This window comes from Pelophylax lessonae (genome assembly GCF_965119305.1).
Source record: "Pelophylax lessonae genome assembly, chromosome: 1".
Classification (NCBI taxonomy): Eukaryota; Metazoa; Chordata; class Amphibia; order Anura; family Ranidae; genus Pelophylax; species Pelophylax lessonae.
The window spans coordinates 793,926,344-793,944,418 of NC_138768.1; the positions used below are offsets into that span (position 1 = coordinate 793,926,344).

The 18,075-nt window shown below is 45.0% G+C and overlaps 1 protein-coding gene across 1 annotated transcript in view; it reads left to right on the forward strand.

Annotated features, from left to right (window-relative positions):
- Positions 1 to 18,075, forward strand: part of STK32B (serine/threonine kinase 32B) — a 391,673-nt gene that overhangs the window by 197,927 nt on the left and 175,671 nt on the right. The window contains exon 5 of the mRNA XM_082263144.1: positions 11,226 to 11,263. Within this exon, the coding sequence (XP_082119270.1) occupies positions 11,226 to 11,263 (38 nt within the window). The remainder of the gene's footprint in view (positions 1 to 11,225; positions 11,264 to 18,075) is intronic.

Here is an 18,075-nt window from a genome sequence, read left to right on the forward strand (position 1 = left end):
TTGAGTGTGTACTATGCAATTCCTGGCTGGTATTTTGACAGCTGGTAATTGCCAGTAATAGCAGCAGGGGGAGGGAGCTGCATTGGGAGAAGAGCTGGCTCTAAGAGATACATCCTAAAAACTTTGCTACAATTTTAAGGACTTATCTTCAAAATCCTCAGGTGGTTGAGATCAGTTGGGGCCATTTATTTATGGCTGTCCCACCATTTGCAGAGATGGCAAGCTCCCATAGGTGAGTTAGGGCTTGATTTGCTAAAGAAGGGACAGAGCTGGATCACACACAAGGCAACCTAGGAGTCCAACTGGTATCCAGAAGTTACAGCTACAACATACAAGATCCTGCAGGACCCAGGAGGTAGCACAGCCTTGAAAACCTGTGCAATCACCAGTACCTTCATGAAAGGGAATGAGCCTGTATGCAATTATTATCTGATAGGTTAGGTCTTCAAAGTAAAGACTATGCAGTTGGGTGGCAGGATGAGTCTAGGGGCAGTACATGGGCGGATTGTCTGTGCCTCATGCAATACTTTTTCACAGTATTTTGTTGCCAGGTATGAGATAGACCAGGCTGTAGACCACTGTGCAAAGATACCTATTGGTCTAGTGAATTGTGACAGTAATTGAACTATTAAAGGGAACAGGATACAATGAGAAACAAGAGTATGAAAGGAATTTAAAGTGTATTTTCACATTTGAAGTGAAATTTGAGAAAAATATGTTTATATATAATTATTTTCCTTAACCTTTTATATGTTTCTCAGGAGAAGGCACCATGGCTAACTGTAAGCATTTCTGAATTTTTGCACAATGTCAGAGTTAGTCTGTCCCTGTAAACATTTTCAGTGCTTGAATTATCAGTAAAAACATTTAAAATATAAGTAGCATTTTTGATTTTTTTTTTTCACCCTCTATACTTAAACCCAATTTATAACCTGAGTAGGAGTGTGTTCAAAGATACTATATCAGTTCCTTGGTTTTAGTTCCAAAAGCGAGTTGACCCAGCGCATTTCAATAACTTCATCTTCCTCATGGGTGAGGGTATGCCGTGCCAGAACAACATAAAACATTTGTCAAAAACAGTATATAATATTTTACCATGGTTTTTAAATGGAATGCTCCTTACACTTTCTGTACATATCAGTGAGAGCATACCTATCTTTTGGTGTTTGATAAGGAATAATATGCTCTTACCAGTATCTGTATGAGTCTGCTTTGTGACTTTGCTGTACTGTTTTGTATTAGCAGTAGGATCTTAATTTGGTAACTTAGTGAGCTTCCTGCTTATTGTTTTCAGTGACCCGAAGCCTGGTAAAAGTGCAGGTGCAGCATCACTGAACACAACACTGCCAGCCACTACACCTGCGTGCATAACAAGTACAGCAGCCAGGCAGGGAATTATACTCAATGACACCGAATCTGCACTTTTAAAAGTTTTAGCAGCACTAAGTTGAACGTATGTGTTTGTGTATGTGCACCAACGCCCCAAGTAGCCAGTGTTGGGGTTGCAAAAGTAGCCCCATCTGCTTCAGCAGGCCCTGCACTCAGCACAATCTGCATGACTGTCAAACAACTAGCATTTTCAGAAGGTAGGCAAAGGCATCTGCCACATTTCTCCAAGATTTTTCTAACTAATAACCTTCTATACTTGAACAGGCTCCATTAATCTGGCAAGTATATTCACTAGAAACAAGACAAAACAGGAGGTGCGTATATCCATGCACCAAAAGCCAACGAGAGAGCAAAAGACCTCACATTTATTGAGTTTTCAGTAGATACTAGGAAAACAAGTGTGTGTTTATACTCTTAGGTAAGAGTGTTGAAAAGCTTGCGGGTAAGATGTAATCTTTTATCTCCACTACTTCAAAAATTGAGATAGGGGTATTAACCCAAAGGTATATATATTTTTTCTTACAATCTCAACTAATAAACTCTCTCTTCAATAGTGAAATCTCAGAATCGTTCATACCTCACTGGCATAAGCAATATACCTCAAAATGCAATATAGCAATGGTAGTTGGACTATCACCCCAGGGGGTGGAGGGTGGAACATAAGAGTTGTGACGGTGGCGGGTATCAGATCCCTGCCCTTCTCACTAACTCGTGACCAAGGACCAGCCAATCTCACACCCTGCCATCACTTGCGTAACAATGCCACTCTCAGCTGCACCCGGCACATAGATTTTCCAGCTTGCGGGACCACAATCTAGACGCCAGCAGGCTGAGAGTGATTGTCACCGGGCTAATTAAGCAATTAACCCTTTCACTGCCACCACCGCTACATTATGAGCCCAGCGGACGCTAGTAATTTTAGAAATACCAATTATGACTTAAGAATAATCATCTGTAGCACGCACTGTCACCACAGACAGGAATGTTGAGAGGATTTATTCTATACAGTAGCACTCTTCAAGAGACAGGTTCATTGTTAGTTTGCATTAAGAGCTTAGGGACGAGATTAACACTTTTCAGAATAAGGTTTAATAATAAAAAGGTTAAAATTGGTGCAAATAAAATATTTACAGAAAAAGGTGTTTCAAAGAAATACCGACATAATTCAGCAATTAGAAAAATAAGGTAGAGTTGGGAAAATGAGAATACTTGCATTCAATGTCCTGAGTATTATCAGAGTTCAGAAGCTGAGGCAGTGTGATCGGTTCTCAAACTTGATAGATGTTCCTTCTTGATGTTACCATGAGAACTGCCAACCCCGTCTGCTTCTCTCTTTTTCTCTGAGACCGTAGGGGGTGTTAACAGATGCTCCTGACCAATAAACACAGTGGCCATGGGCTGCCCTAAGGTTTACGACAATACCAAGGAACCTCCCGTATAGACAGACTTCTAACATAATTCATATCTTCCAATATCTACCAGTTGCCTTCTTGAAACTGATAGATTATTGTGCAGAATTGAATTTTATATCCATAGATACCAAACACAGGCTATCTCAAAGTAACCTCTGACCCGTAAGGCATCTGACAGCTAGCTTGTCTCCCATAAGAGCTAACATGGTCATGTATGATCTCGTTCCGTTCAGTATTTTATTTTGCATTTAACTATACACTTACTAGAGACATATCTTGTTTGTGTTTTTTTTTTTAATCAATGTTTTATTGGAATTCAAACTCAGTACAAAGTAATACAATTGTTGAGCAGAAACAATAGCATACAAACCACAAACTCAAACTGTAAATAGATTGAGCTCCGATAACCTAATCGGAATGTCGAGGGATTCCGTCGACCATGGAAGCATGTTAGAATAATTTGGATATTGAGTAGCTTTTTCGCTGACATCAGTCATAAGGAAATAGGGGTGGGTAGGAGGGAGGGGGGACTGCCTGATGGGAGGGGGGGTAGGTGGGGAGGGTTTGGGGGTTCTAGGAAGGGGTGAGGGAAAAAGGGAGGAGGGGTGGACGGCACCTCGAGAGTGCTCATAACTGCAGAATGGCTACCGTTATTTTATACGTAGTTGACAGTTCTACCTCTACACCATAAGAAGCCTAAAGTAAGGCACCATAGCTGCCTAGCACACCAACATATGCATTATTGGTTAACGTGTAATAAAGTGTAACTGCATGAGTGCGGGCATTTGTCCACCAAGTCAGTATTGGGGTCTCAGATCAGTTCAGAGGAGGAGTTATTGACCCTGTCGGAGAAAGGGGATTGGGTGTAGGTAGGTTCCACTTGCGATCTATGATTGTGCGGGTTAGGCGTGGATCCAATGTAGGTCCCACTAGTTCAATGTTTCTCAAAGAGGTGAGATCAGAGGAAAGTTCAGCAATAGTGGGGGCGGTGTCAGACATCCAGTGGCGCAGAATCAATCTGCGGGCTGCCATCAGGCAGTTGACCAACCATGGCTTGAATTGTGCTATGCGCTTCCTGGAGTCCTTTGGCATTGGTAGACTTTCCGAATCTAGACAATTGAACACGAGTGGGTAGATATCTTTAGGGATAGACACCCCCAACATTCTAGCGTAACGTTTTGTCCCAAAATGATGATACCTGCGGGCAAAGCCACAGCTTATGCAGTAGAGAAGGAAAACGTTCTTTGCAGAGAGTGCAGAGATGATGGGCTGGGTCTTTCGACCATCGGATGTGAGGGTAGTAAGCTCTATGGAGAATTTTAAATTGTTGCTCCCTCCAGAATTCACAGTTTACATGTTGTCGAGTTGTCAGGTAGCCCTTCAAGATCCTGGATTGAGCATCAGGTGAATTGAGCAGTTTATTCCAGGATTTAGCGACTGAGTGCACAGACCCCTGACAGAGTTCTTGGAGGAGAGGCTTATACAGCTGCGATATCCTGCGTTTGCCCTGTAGAATCCATTGGTCCATCAGGTTAGGGCGGAATCGTAGAGATGATGTGCGACACAAATCATTCACATAGCTTATACATTGCCTGAAATACAGATAGTGGCCTTTCGGCAAATCGTGTGCCTCGGCAAAAGAGTTATAATTTAGAGGAATCCCAGTACCCACGTCAAAAAGCTGCACCATCAATTTTATCCCCCTTTGGGACCAGGTCCCATATGCCGAATGTTGCTGCGCCTGTGGGAAGCCAGGATGATTATGAATAGGAAGATATCTGGACAGGCATTGGGAGGATGCCAACTTCTTCCTCACCTCTCTCCAGGCTGCCACCGTATCTCTAATCAGGATATTGTGACGGAGAGCGATGGGGACATCCCCTGTCCCACAGTGCAACAACGCGACCAGGTCATGAGGAGCAACCAATTGGGACTCCATTGAAAAATTAGTATACCGCGATTCCCTGCTGATCCAGTCCAAGCAGCCTCTCAGAAGGCACGCAACCCCCCCATCCCTCCTAGACATATGCAGCTTGTTGAGGGAGATACAAGGCCTTTTCCCTTGCCAAATAAAACAAGACACTGCTTTGTGGAGTCTATTAACATCCGAGTGTTTTAGCAAAATTGGGATCGTCTGCATAGGATATAAAAGTTTTGGGAAGGTGGTCATTTTATACAGATGGCACCTGCCAAATAAGGAAAGTGGTAAGTTAGCCCAGGATTTTAGCTCGGCTACCATCTTGTCCAGTACCGGTGTAAAATTTAAACGGTATATGGTGGAGGGGAAGCGACCAATTTTGACTCCCAAATAGGTGATGTGTGTGGATGCTACACGCAGGCTTGACGACGCTGCCCACTGTGGAGTGCGCGTCGTGTTCAGGGGTAATATTTCGCTCTTGTGGAAGTTGATACGGAGACCCGAGCACAAACGGTAGTCGGCGAAAATGGCCTGGATCAAGGGAAGGTCGTGACCTGGATCTGACGTAAAGATAAGCACGTCTTCCGCAAACATAGCGGTGCGCAATTCCTCCGCACCTACTCTTATTCCCCGAAGGTCGGGGTGAGAGCAGATACATGGAGAGGGGCTCTAGAGCTAGATTGAACAGTAGAGGCGAGAGCGGGCATCCATGCCTCGTCCCCTTGAACAATCGGAACGAGGGAGAGATATGACCCGCTATCACCACCTGCGCCTGCGGATTCGCGTACATCATCCTAATTAAGTGCAAAAATTTGCCAGAAAAGCCTACTTTAGTGAGGACTCGATCCAGCCATTGGATATTCACGTTATCAAAAGCCTTTTCGGCATCGAGAGGGATTATCGCGGCGTCCGTGCTCGGGTCTGCCTTGGAAGCCTCTAAAGCCAATAATACCTTCCTAATATTTGATGTTGCCGACCTGCCTTTTGTGAACCCCGATTGCGTGGGATGAATAATAGAGGGCATTATGGATGCCAATCTGTCCGCCATTAATTTGGAGAGCAGCTTGGAGTCCACGTTGAGAAGCGAGATTGGCCTATAGGAGCCGGGATCTAGAGGGTCTTTCCCTTTCTTATATATCAATTTTATATGGGCTTGATGGCCCGTGGGAAGGTAAGGGTTGCCGTCTAATATATGATTGTACACTAGTTGCAGTGTCGGGGCAACCGCGTCGGCCGCTAACTTATAGAAATCCGGGGTGTACCCGTCAGGGTCGGGAGATTTGCCTGGCGTGAGAGATTTTATGCCCTTAATAATTTCCTCTAGGGAAAGAGGCTCATTCAACTGTGAAAGTTGTTCCCGAGTGACCTGCGGGAGGGGGACTTTGGAAAGCCAGTCCGAGGCAGTATCCTTGTTCATATGCTCTTGACTGTATAAGGATTGATAAAATTTTGCAAAGACGTCGTTTATGCCTTGGGGATCCTCTACCCTGTTACCGTCGGCATCTCTAAGGGCAGAGACTTGTGTCGTAATAAAGGGTCCTCTGCAAAGAGAGGCCAACAATTTGCCTGATTTGTTCCCGAAGAAGTGATACTTCCAATCCTGGTGCGATTTGTAAAGCAATTCCCGTTTTGTCGCCCAGCCGTCGAAAGCTGCTTTGGCATTGCGCCATCGTTCTCTGTTTTCCTCGGTGTTTCTCGCGTTTAGCGCAGATTGCGTGTCTCTCAGCAGGGAGCTGGCTGACAAATTCTTTGGCGATAGTTTTTTAGTACGCCGCAGCGTATGAGATAATACGCCCTCTGAGCACTGCTTTCCCCGACTCCCACAAGAGTACGGGGGATACCGTAGGCGAGTCATTGAGGAGCACATAATCCGCCCAGACCTCCCTGATGAGTGAGGCAATTCCAGGATCTTTATTTAGGAAGGATGGGAACCGCCAGCATTTGGCAGCTGCAACCGTCGAGTAGATTGTGAGGTTAACTGAGACCGGGGCGTGATTAGACACGGCTATATCGTGTATTCACGGAGAAACCGCATAGGGGAACATTTTAGGGTTAGCAAAAATGTAATCAATTCTCGTAAGCGTGTGATGGGGATTCGAATAGAAGGAATACTCTTTGCCCTCTGGGTTATTAAGTCTCCAGACATCCGAGAGTTGGATACTATCCACAAAATCCTTCAGCAGAAGGGAGTGACGTGAGGGTCTGGGTAGGTGGGTGTCTTTTGCCGAGGACCTATCCTCCGTGGGGTGCATCAGTGTGTTGAAGTCACCCGCCACCAGTAGTGGGAGGTGTAGGTACGGGGCCAACGTACAATGCTCCGTTGGAGCATTGGGAGCACATATCCCGGCCAACGCCCATTCATGAAGGGCGGTCGCCAGGTGCAACACAACTACCCGGCCAGCATCATCCGTAACGGCCGATTTTACAGTTGTAGTAAGATTTTTATGTACGAGTATCATTACGCCCGCCTTTCCCTTAACTGCAGGGGAGCCCAGAACCTGTCCTACCCATAATTTTTGCATGCGATGGAAGTCCTTGGCTTCCAGGTGCGTCTCCTGCAGGATCGCGATGTCAGCTTTCAGACGTTTCAAATGACTGAGCACTGCCATGTGCTTGTTGGGAGATCTGAGGCCCTTAACGTTCCACCAAATCACACTCATGGTGGGTTCCAGGGAAGTGGAGCTAGATGCCGGTTAGCAATCGTGAGTGTAGGTGCCGTGGGGTGTGTACTTTTGCTGTTAATCGTTGGTGCAGAGGTAGCCGAGTAAAACCAGAATCCAAGAGTTGCTGGAGGAACAGGTGGAGGGTGAGGTATAGGGTACAGCCCAACAGGGGCATAAGGGTGTATGGGGAACCGAGAGCAATCTGAGTTAACGGACTTCTCTTTTTTCCTCATGGGAGCTCGCTCGCGCATCGGACAGCGTTACCAGACGTAATCATCACATAGCCCCTTCAGTCGGCAACACAAAGCATCACTAATGGCGGGCGTGCAGTAGATCCAGAAAGAGGGTCCCGCACCGGCGAAAGGGGTCATAGACGACAGTACTAGTAAAGGTGTGCGGGTCGAGCGGTCACCAAATATAACACAAACTTTAAGCAGTAGATGAACTAAGCAATAACCACGAAGATGTAATATAGGGAACATAATACTTGTAACCAGCCGATAGGCGTGGGGGAGGACAGTGACATGTGCAGATTACTCATCCACACATGTCAGTGCGTCCCAATCGGGTAACAGGAATCATAGCACGTAGACCAAACCAACAATAATATAGCATATACATTATAGACATATTTACCAGTGGTAACTAGAGGAATAGTTTGGCACAGGCGAAACACAGGATGATCGCATTTTTTGCCTCAAAGAAGAGGTGGCGATGATATTGAAAGCTGACAGCCAGGGCGCCTTCAACGGTATCTGCGTCTGGAAGAGGGGCCTGAGACTCGTTGTTTTTTTGCCGGGTCTTTTCTGGGGCTCCATTGTTCCCGGGCGCCTTGTGGGCGCTGGGGGGAAGGTGTGGAGGGGGGATGCAGCGTGATGTTGAAGTGGCGTTGCAAGAAGTGCTAGGCCTCATCAGGTATGTAAAAGGACTTCTGTTCGCCAGATGAGTCCGCGAGGCGTAAAATGGCGGGATAAGCCAAAGTAAATTTGATGGATTTGTGGAACAAAGCCTGGCAAATTGGCTGAAAAGCTTTCCTGCGATGGGATACCTCCTGGGAGTAGTCTGCAAATATTAAGAGCTTGTGTCCATCAACTTGCAGGGCCTTAGAATTGCAGAGGGATTTCAGAATATATTTTGCCGGTCCATATAATTCAGGTACCGCACGATCACAGCGCGAGGTGTGCGTCTGTCATTGGATGGAGCCCCCAGGCGGTGGGCTCTGTTCTCCAGATCGTCTACCTTATCCAATAAATACCTTTGGGTCTGCTTGGCTTGCTGATCCATAGCGAAGGATCCCTGCAGCTCATCCTCCAGGTCAGACATCATGTGTTCCATTTCGGTCAGCCTGTGAGCATGGTCACCGATTTCTTTCCGCAGCTGCGTGATCCCATCCGAGACGGCTCTGTCCATGGCATCTTTGATGGTGGGAGAAAGTAGGGTGGCTACTGCCTGGGCTAATGAGGCGATCTGAGCCTCTGGTATAGGGCTTGGTGGCAGACCGGGTCCCGCAGTGCCAGTGTGTGAGGCAGAGTCCTCCATGTTTATCTCGGAGGAGGCCGCAGTTGAAGCCGGGGGCTTGATTTGTGAGGGTGGCGGAGCTCCGCCATGCTGCGGCGGCGCGGATCCGTGTTGTAGGAAGCGATCCATGACCGATTGGTCCTCGGGGTGACGTGCGGGTATTAGCAGCGTCCGCCGGCTCGTTAGGGCTGATAAAGCCGTTTAATAGCAGGCGATGTCTGGAGCCGGTGTCCCGCGCTGCTGCTTACATGGGCGCCGGAACCGGAAGTCTTGTTTGTGTTTAAAGTTATGAATTTGTGTGTGAATGTGTTCAATTAACAGAGCTCTTGAATGGCTCTGTTTTACGACCCATTAGCCTTTATCCTTCTTTGCCTGGTTATGGCTTTACGACCGGCCTGAGTATCAGAACAGATATCCGTCCAGACATCTTTTCAGATAACGGCTTGTTTGAAGTCGAAACTCTCTGCATTCCTAAGTTAATTGAGGTAGAGGGGGCGGGAATCACTGAGTATCTCTGGTCTGCCTGTCATGGCCGCTCTGACAAAATGGTTGCTTGCGACAGCTTTCGTATATCCAGTGCAGGATATCATTACAAGAGTATCTGGCAATGTTCCCCTGTCCTTGTCTTCCTCTTGCACAGTAGTTTTTTTTGGATAGTCCAACTACCATAGCTTATGCCGGTGAGGTATGAACAACTCGAACTGAGATTTCACTATTGAAGAGAGAGTTTATTAGTTGGGATTGTAAGAAAAAAATGTATATATACCTTTGGGTTAATACCCCTATCTCCACTTTTGAAACAGTGGAGATAAAAGATTACATCTTCCCCTCAAGCTTTTCAACACTCTTGCCCCCTTACCTAAGAGTATTAACCTCCCTGGCGGTATTCCCGAGTGTGGCTCGGGGTTAACTTTCAGTACCAAAAGCAGTAACCCCGAGCCACACTCGGGATTACCCCAGAATGTTATTCACCTTCCCTTCGATCCCCCGCCTTCCTCGCCGGCGTCCTCCCCAGCGTCCTCACACTCTCTCCCTGATCTGTGCATGTCCAATTGCCGGCACTTGCCTTCTGGTTCCCTTCCCTGTGAGCGTTGCGACGCAGGGGGGTGGAACTAGCGGCAAATTCAAAAGTGTAAATACACAAATGACATGATACAAAGCTGTGATCCTAACAGATCACACTGTATCATGCCATTTAAGCACAGGATTGCACCTGGTGACTTTTCCAGTGCCCTGCCTGTGCTTTTCTAGTGCTTTGTGCCTGGAAAATTTTGAATGACCATGGCGTCCAAAAAGCATTCTTTTTGCGCAAAAGCGCTTTTCAGACGAACTGGAAAACAGCGACAGTGAAACTGAGTTAATTGAAGAACTGAGTGATAGCGATTTGTGTGAAAATTCATCTTTCGTTATGGAAAGTGATGACAGGGACGATTCTGATGTCTCTTTCTGGCACATAGCTTGAAGAATTTACGAAGTATATCAAATTATTCTTCAGAATTTCCAACGGAGCGATATGCCAGAAAGAGACATCAGAATTGTCGCTGTCGTCACTTTCCGTACCTGATGATGAATTTTTCCACTAATCACTATCGCTCAGTTCTTCAAGTAACTCAGTTCTTCTGTTTTCCAGTTAGTCTAAAAGCGATTTTGCGCAAAAAGAACGCTTTTTGGACGCCATGGTCATTCTCAATTTTCCAGGCACAAAGAACTGGAAAAGCACAGGCAGGGCACTGGAAAGGTCACCAGGTGCCATCTTGTGGTGAAATGGCATGATACAGTGTAATCCATTAGGATCACAGCTTTGTATCATGTCATTTGTGTATTTACATTTTTTAAATTGCCGCCGGTTCCACCCCCCTGCGTAGCAACGCTCGCAGGGAAGGGAATCAGAAGACAGGTGCCGGCATCGGCCGAGCACACTGCGGGGGGATTGCAGGGGAGGGTGAGTTTTAAAATGTAAAACAACAGATTTCCATGCAAAACAATGTACCACTTTTAGCACAGAAATATGGACATAATCAGACCGCCAGGGAGGTTAACACACACTTTCCCAGTACCTATTGAAAACTCAATAAATGTGAGGTCTTTTCCTCTCTTGTTGGCTTTTGATGCTTCGGTATGCACACCCCTGTTTCTTGTTTCTAGTGCACATTTCTGCAAGAACATCATGTTTCCTTTAATTATGTACAGTGTTTATGATTAAAGGTTCCCAGTCTATATACAGTACCTTGTACTTTCAGATTTAATGATAGACATCATATAATGACTGGAAAACTGATTTTTACAGTACACGCAATACTTATGTTCTCTCTTTTTTTTTTACAGGGATATTAAACCAGATAATATCTTGTTGGATGAACATGGTAAGTAGAATTAATTTTCTGAAATGTATTTGTCCTGTCTACAATGTTCCACAGAGCTCCCCTTTGCTCTGTATTGCCAGCTGATAAAGAATATTAAAATCTAATGTCTGCTTGTCTGGCGGCCCCCTAATGTCTATGGCTACCTAAACATAAATTCCATTTCCATGTACATCAGTCACTGCTCAGAGAAGCTTATAGTCAAATGTGCCTACAGTAGTCACACGCAAACACACCAATTCTATGACCAATTTAAAAAAAGACCATCATCTGTTTTGCTGTTTTGAGTTTATCTCCATGCCCAGTGGCGCCCTGGCTATACACGGCACAGGGGCAATGCTTCCCTAATCCATGGCCCTGGCCCCTAATCTAAATATAGGGTGCCGGACGCATGGATTTCAATGGGTTTTTTTTTTAAGCACATAATTAGAGCCTGAGGCTGGAATTGGCTTCAAAAAAGGGTGGACTGGGAGCGCAGAGCACTGCATTCCGAGTCCACCAACTTGTGTGACAATATAAAATTATTATTCGCTGTTATCTTCCTGATTCTCCTCCCAGCCAATCAGGAAGCAAGTCCTGAGATCCAATTGGCCAAGGAGTCTTAGGACTTCCAGCCAATCGGGTCACAGGACCCACTTCCTGTTCGGCCAGGAGGAGAAGCAACGGCCCCTGTGTGGTCCTGTATAGGAGAGGGTGCAGGGAGCTTCTCAGTGCTCCATTCTCCATCTGCCTGAATAAAAAGAGTTTTCATGCTGCCGTCTAAGGCAGCTGGAGAATCGAGCACAGAGCGGGACTGCAACAACTGCTGGAGGGAGAATTCTACTCTCACCTCCCTCTAAAAACAACCTGACATGGGGGGATGAAAGCTGGCAGAACTGGTGCTGACCAAGAAAAATATCTTACTCCAAGCAAGGGAAAAAAGAGGAGGTGTGGGTGGAACACACTGGTGACCTCATGGGTGATCTCAGGTTTGACGCAGTAGTGGGCTTGAGCACGATATGGCCATATGGTGGGACCAAATCCCCATTTTTAATTATGGATTATCTTCAGATTTGGTAGTAATTTCTTTTGCATTTGCGCGCTATTCTTTTTTAATATAGCTGCCCATACCTTGTCTGGTTCAATTTGAGAGGGGAGGGAGATTTAAAATAGGAACCTGCTCCACCTTCTCTAGGAGGAAAGGAGGACAATATGGCTAATATTCAGCACAATGAAAACCACACCCAAGTTTTGCCGATGTATGCCATACTGATCTCTTAACTCTACCTCAATTACTACTGACCTGTGAATCCAAACAAAAGTTTTCTGCACTTTCTTTTTCTTGCTCAGGAGGGCCCTACCTATGATTCTGGAGATGAGCCCCATTACTTTTTACATCACTGTTACTCCATATTTTACTTTGGTAGTTGTTGAGTAATGTTAACTTTATTTTATAGTGGTGGCTCCTTAATGTTAACTTTTTTATTTTTAGTGCCCCCTTTATAAGCAATAACACAGTTGTACGAAATGGGTGAGAATATTAAAAATATTTTTAGCTCTTTTATATTCCCACTAGCACAATTAACACCGAAACTCATACATGATAAGCTGAAGTGCTCTGACTGTATTATAAAGCACATCTCTGAAAAGGTCCCTCTTCTGCTCTCTGTACTGTTTTTATACTGCCTTACTGGGTAAAAGGGCATTTTCCCTGTTTCCTAAAATTAAATACATTATTTATGAGGCTGGAAAACAGCTACAGTACTTTGTGCACCATTTTGAATATAGAGACCAGAAAATACTTTATTCTGTAAAAGTAAAATCAGTTTTTAGACCTGTGTGTATTATGTTTTGGATTCACCGCTCAGATGAAGAAAAATTGGCTTTATATTTAGTTGAACAGAGTACATTGGGCTATACTAAATGTTTAAATGACTCCTTAGAGAAGCTGTCTGGACTTCTTTTTTATGTGGCGCACACAGTGGGGCAGTTTCATTAAATGGAATAGGATAGCTAATCCCTCAACTCCTCTGCAAGCTGCCCCGGGATGAAATCCTGCTTTGCTGCTGTTGTGTGCATCTATATCACGTACCTCTTCTACAATGTCTGGCAACAAGGTATGGTCTGCAACCTCTCCTTGCTATTAAGCCAGTTTGGGTAATGCTTTAAGAAGGAGCAGCTCCAAGTGGGGACAATGTGGATGCAGTTGTGCTGTTGACATCCCATTTGAAGGTTTTTTGATCAGAAATTTGTGGCTTCCTTTTCATGAGAGTCCTTTGATGGCAAGTAGAAATGAATTTCTTAAACTGGTACCTGGGTGTCCGCAGTAAGTGAGAGAGGCATAGGTCTTTAGCTGTGCTACATGTTTTGGAGTTTAAAATAATGGTCTGCCATTTTTCACATCCACACTCCTCATTTCTTGAGCCCACTTGGAAGGATTTACAGCTGCTGGAACATCAATTTCAATTTCTGCTTGTTGTCCCCTCCCCCTATGCTCCATGCGCTCTCTTTATCGGCATCCAGAAAGAAGATTTTTTGAGAAACTTGCTGCATCAAGTTACTCATGCTGTGTTGAAATAACTGTATCATGTATGTCGGTTAGTGGGGACATGGTGGCATTAGTTGTAGAAGCAGAGGAAGAACAGGGTGCATTGCAGCTGCTAGGGAAAATTTGCTGTTCTACACCTCAGAGGAGGAAAATGAAGAAGGCTTGATTAGCCACTGAACAACCTCCTCCACATGCCCTGGCTTCAAAGCATGCCTGTAGACAGGGCCTACTTGACCTGCTCTTGGGGAGGGTACTCTTCTTGTGCACGTGCTCACTAATACCTGGGACCAGGCAAGGCCACATTCATGTGAAAGTCAACATTAAGGCGAAACCCCGGATTAGAAGTGAGCTGTACATCTTGTTCAGCTGTAAAACAGGATACAGATCCCTTCTGTGTAACACTCCATCCCTTATTGCTGCACACCTTGCTTTCCAGAATGTAGGATTTAGAGAGGGACACCACTGAGCCCGTGTCCCTTTCCAATCAGTGCAGCTTTTAGCTAGGTTCATGAGGTCTCTGTACTGTGGGTGTGGTCCTGGTTGCATATAGGAAACTGACTTCTTGGTAGGGAGCCAGAGTACTGACCCCTTCGCTACTGGAGGACCTGTGCCACTCTCTGCTGTCTGACTACTATCACATTAAAACCTGTCCATTGTTTCCCATAGCAAAAACACACTTCCCGCCAACTCCTCATCTGAGTTACCCGTAACTTCATGGTGGCCTTCCATCCTCACATTTAATCCCATGTGTGCTTTACAGGCCCTGTTCTTCTGATACTCATGTATCTTCATGCACCCTTTTGAGTAACTTAAGACCAGGCTTAGAGCGGAGCTCCAGCCCCCCCCCCCCCCCCCCCCACTAAAAAATACTGTAGCTGCTGACTTTTACTATTAGGGCACTTACCTGTCCAGGGATCCCGCGGTGTCCTCACCCAAGCTGATTCTTGAATCAACTCTTGGGTGCTGGTGCTGCCATCTTGGGTAAGGGGAACTGACAGTGAAGCCTTGAGGGTAGAGCTCTGCTTTAAACAGGTAAAAAACATTACAGAAACTTTTCAACAATACAGTCCAACAATAAAATCTTGATTTCTCCCTAACTAATTAACTTCGGAATACAAGGTGGAAGTCCATAAGTGGTAGAGTCCTGGTTAGGCAGTTCCTAACAGTGTGTTCCAGATGTTGCTAATAATCACATCTCTTGACTTGATCTCTCTGTTCTTCCCATGCAGGTCCCCAGACTCTTCTGGGCAAAGCCATCCCCCTATTTATTTACAGCATAGAGAGGAGGGTAGAGCCAAAAAAATGCCCAGGAAAATGCAGGGAAAGTTTATGCCCTTCCCATTCCAGGTAGCCTGTAATACCAAGCTGCCCTAACCCAACTCTTGCAAGCACCTGTTTACATGCCCACTGTCAGAAAGAAAAGGTAGATATGCCTAGATTCTCAAAGATGCAGCCCAGCCACTGCCTTGCTCAACAGAAGTGAGACCTGCTTGCCCCCTACTAGTTGAGTGTGTAGAACCTTTGCTTCACCCATTACGCCTCCCAGACATGATAAATGCAGGGGATTTCCTAACTTTATTAGAAGCTTTAGCAAAAGAAAATGAGGATTTGGTGCATGAAACTCTAGTATGAAGTCATATGCTTCAAACAATGTAGCTTTACTCGTGTCAGGAATCACTCTGCTGACTTGAAAAAAAAAAATTATATTAACATAAAATGAACCTCCCTCAAAAATATAATTCCTAAAACACTAAAACACAACTGTAAAATGTTAAACCCCAATCCTACATTTTTATGTTTATTGTTTTAACTTACTTGAAAGTAAAAAAGGAACAAGAAAACATTACATAAATTAAAAGAAAATCCCAAATTTCTTTTAAAAAATAGTCCTCAAAAGGACTGTTGGTTCTGTGCAATGTGAACACAAAGGGTGCAACACAATAATATGTACAGTGATCCACCAAAATTCAGTGCATAGTAATGTAGCACAATGCAGCACAATGAACAGGGCTGGCCCTACCATGTGTCTAACTGGGTCCATTGGACCCAGGCGGCACTTGGAGAGGGGCAGCAAACTGCCTGCGAAGATTTTTTTCCCAGCAGTTTTGTGTGTCATCAATTTGCGTTGTGTTACAGGTGACACCCATCTTATACTGCCATCAATAGTGCAAACTGATGAGTGTGTGGAGGCAGAGCGTCTCCTCCGGTAACGTCCCTCGCATGATCATGGTGTGTGCAATGACTAAAGACATCAGCACACTCTATCTCATGCAGGGCAGGCGGGTTCTTCTAGGACACTGGCCGTGGCAGGCACAGGAGTGACAGGAAGACTGAGGACAGACAGTAGGTGTTTGGTGGGCCGGTCTGGTGGTGAGTTATGGAAGAAGATAACAGTATATATAATGTTTTCTAAATGTTATATTTATATAAAATATGGATGCGGGAGCCTTTTGGTGGACATCATTTTTTTTTTGGGGGGGGGGCATTTCATTCTTGGACCCAGGCAGCACAATGTCTTGGGCCAGCCCTGACAATACAAGGGGGTACACACTACGTAGCCCACCACACTGAAATTCACAGTAATAGCACAATACATCACTATATATATATATATATAGTAGGGATCGACCGATTGTCGGCAAAGCCGATATATCGAGGGCTGATCTGCACTTTCCCCGATATATCAGAATCGGCCACCAAGGTGATATTGCCAATATTTCATAAAGTGCTGTACCAGAGTGATGCCTGCCGCTAGAGGCATCACCCCGGTAGTGGCGTCCATAGCCGACGGTCGGTTGTTTTGTAATGACAACCGATGCGGCTGAGAAGCTGCTCGGCTGTCATTACATGGAGCGGGAGGCCACCTTCCGCAGCTCGCCTGGGTCTTCCGTCCCACCAGGAGACCCGGGCAACCAGCCTGCACGGCCGCTGAAAGCCCGATCAAAGCCGCGTTCGGCTCTGATTGGGTCTCCATGCAAAAACCCGGAAGTAATGTCATGACATCGCTTCCGGGTACTGTCTGGCACCAGATTAAAAAAAAATGACAGCATTCTGGCACCAGATTAAAAAAAATGACAGCATTCAAAACAGCCAAACTTGGCGTTTTGAATGCTTTTAAGTACAGAGGAGGGGTTTGGGGTCTTTAGACCCCCAGATCCCTCCACAAGAGTACCTGTCAAAGAAAAAAAGAAAAAAAAACGTTTTTAAATGTACGAAAATATCGGCCCATATCGGCCGATACCGATACGCGATGACCAAAATATCGGTATCGGTAACATTATCGGTATTGAGAAACCGATATCGGTCGATCACTAATATATAGCACTGTTTACCACTGTATAGCAATATAATGTATAGAAATAACTATCTCTCCAAATATTGGCCCTTCACAGCACAGTTCAAAGGCCAGAAAGTGCATTATTGTTATTGTATAATTATTGTTATTGTATAATAGCAAATAGGCTCAATAAGTCACTATTTTCCCGCACTTTGAACAACTTGAGAAGCCAAAGTTCATCCTTAATCTGCACTGTTCTATGTCTATTACTTTGTACAGCATGGGGTAACTATATTTATCCTGCTTCTGTGGCTTCCAGATACAAACTAGCTACTGCACATAATCCTAACAGTCAACCAATACTCATTCATTGATCTGAAGCTTGCCTTCACCTAGGGGGAAAAGCATCAGTACATATTAGAACAGCAAGTAAAGATTCTTACTGTCACTTCTGCAGACCAGGTCTAACAATTTAACAAGGATTCTGCCAGGTTGCCATGGGTGACAAGACATTTTCTTGCCATGAGTTTTTTAAACAAGCTCAACATTGTATACTGCTTCTATATGCTGATTAGTTGGAAACCTTTGACCTTGGTGCCAGCAAAAGCCATAGTCATTGGGGCAAATGTGTGCAGTCAGTTCACAGTGTCAAATAGACCTGGGTATTGACATAGCCAGAGGCCCCCAGCTGAGATTTAAAGCTCCAGACTGCAACCTGCTTTACACATTTTCAGTACTTTCTGTCTTCTCACCTATGTACAGGAGAGCCGAGTAGCACAACCTCATTAATTATACATATGTGTGAGCACAGGCTCTGTGACTTACCTTGACATTTACTTCAAGTGCCTGTTCAGTCAGAAATAAAGCCGCAACCATAGGATATGACTGGAAACATTTCTTAAGGTACATTCTGTCACAATCACATATCACTATCCCGAAATAAACACCAATATTGTCTTCTGTGCAGGATTGGAGAGTAGAATGAACAAAACCTGTGTAGCTTTTAATTAT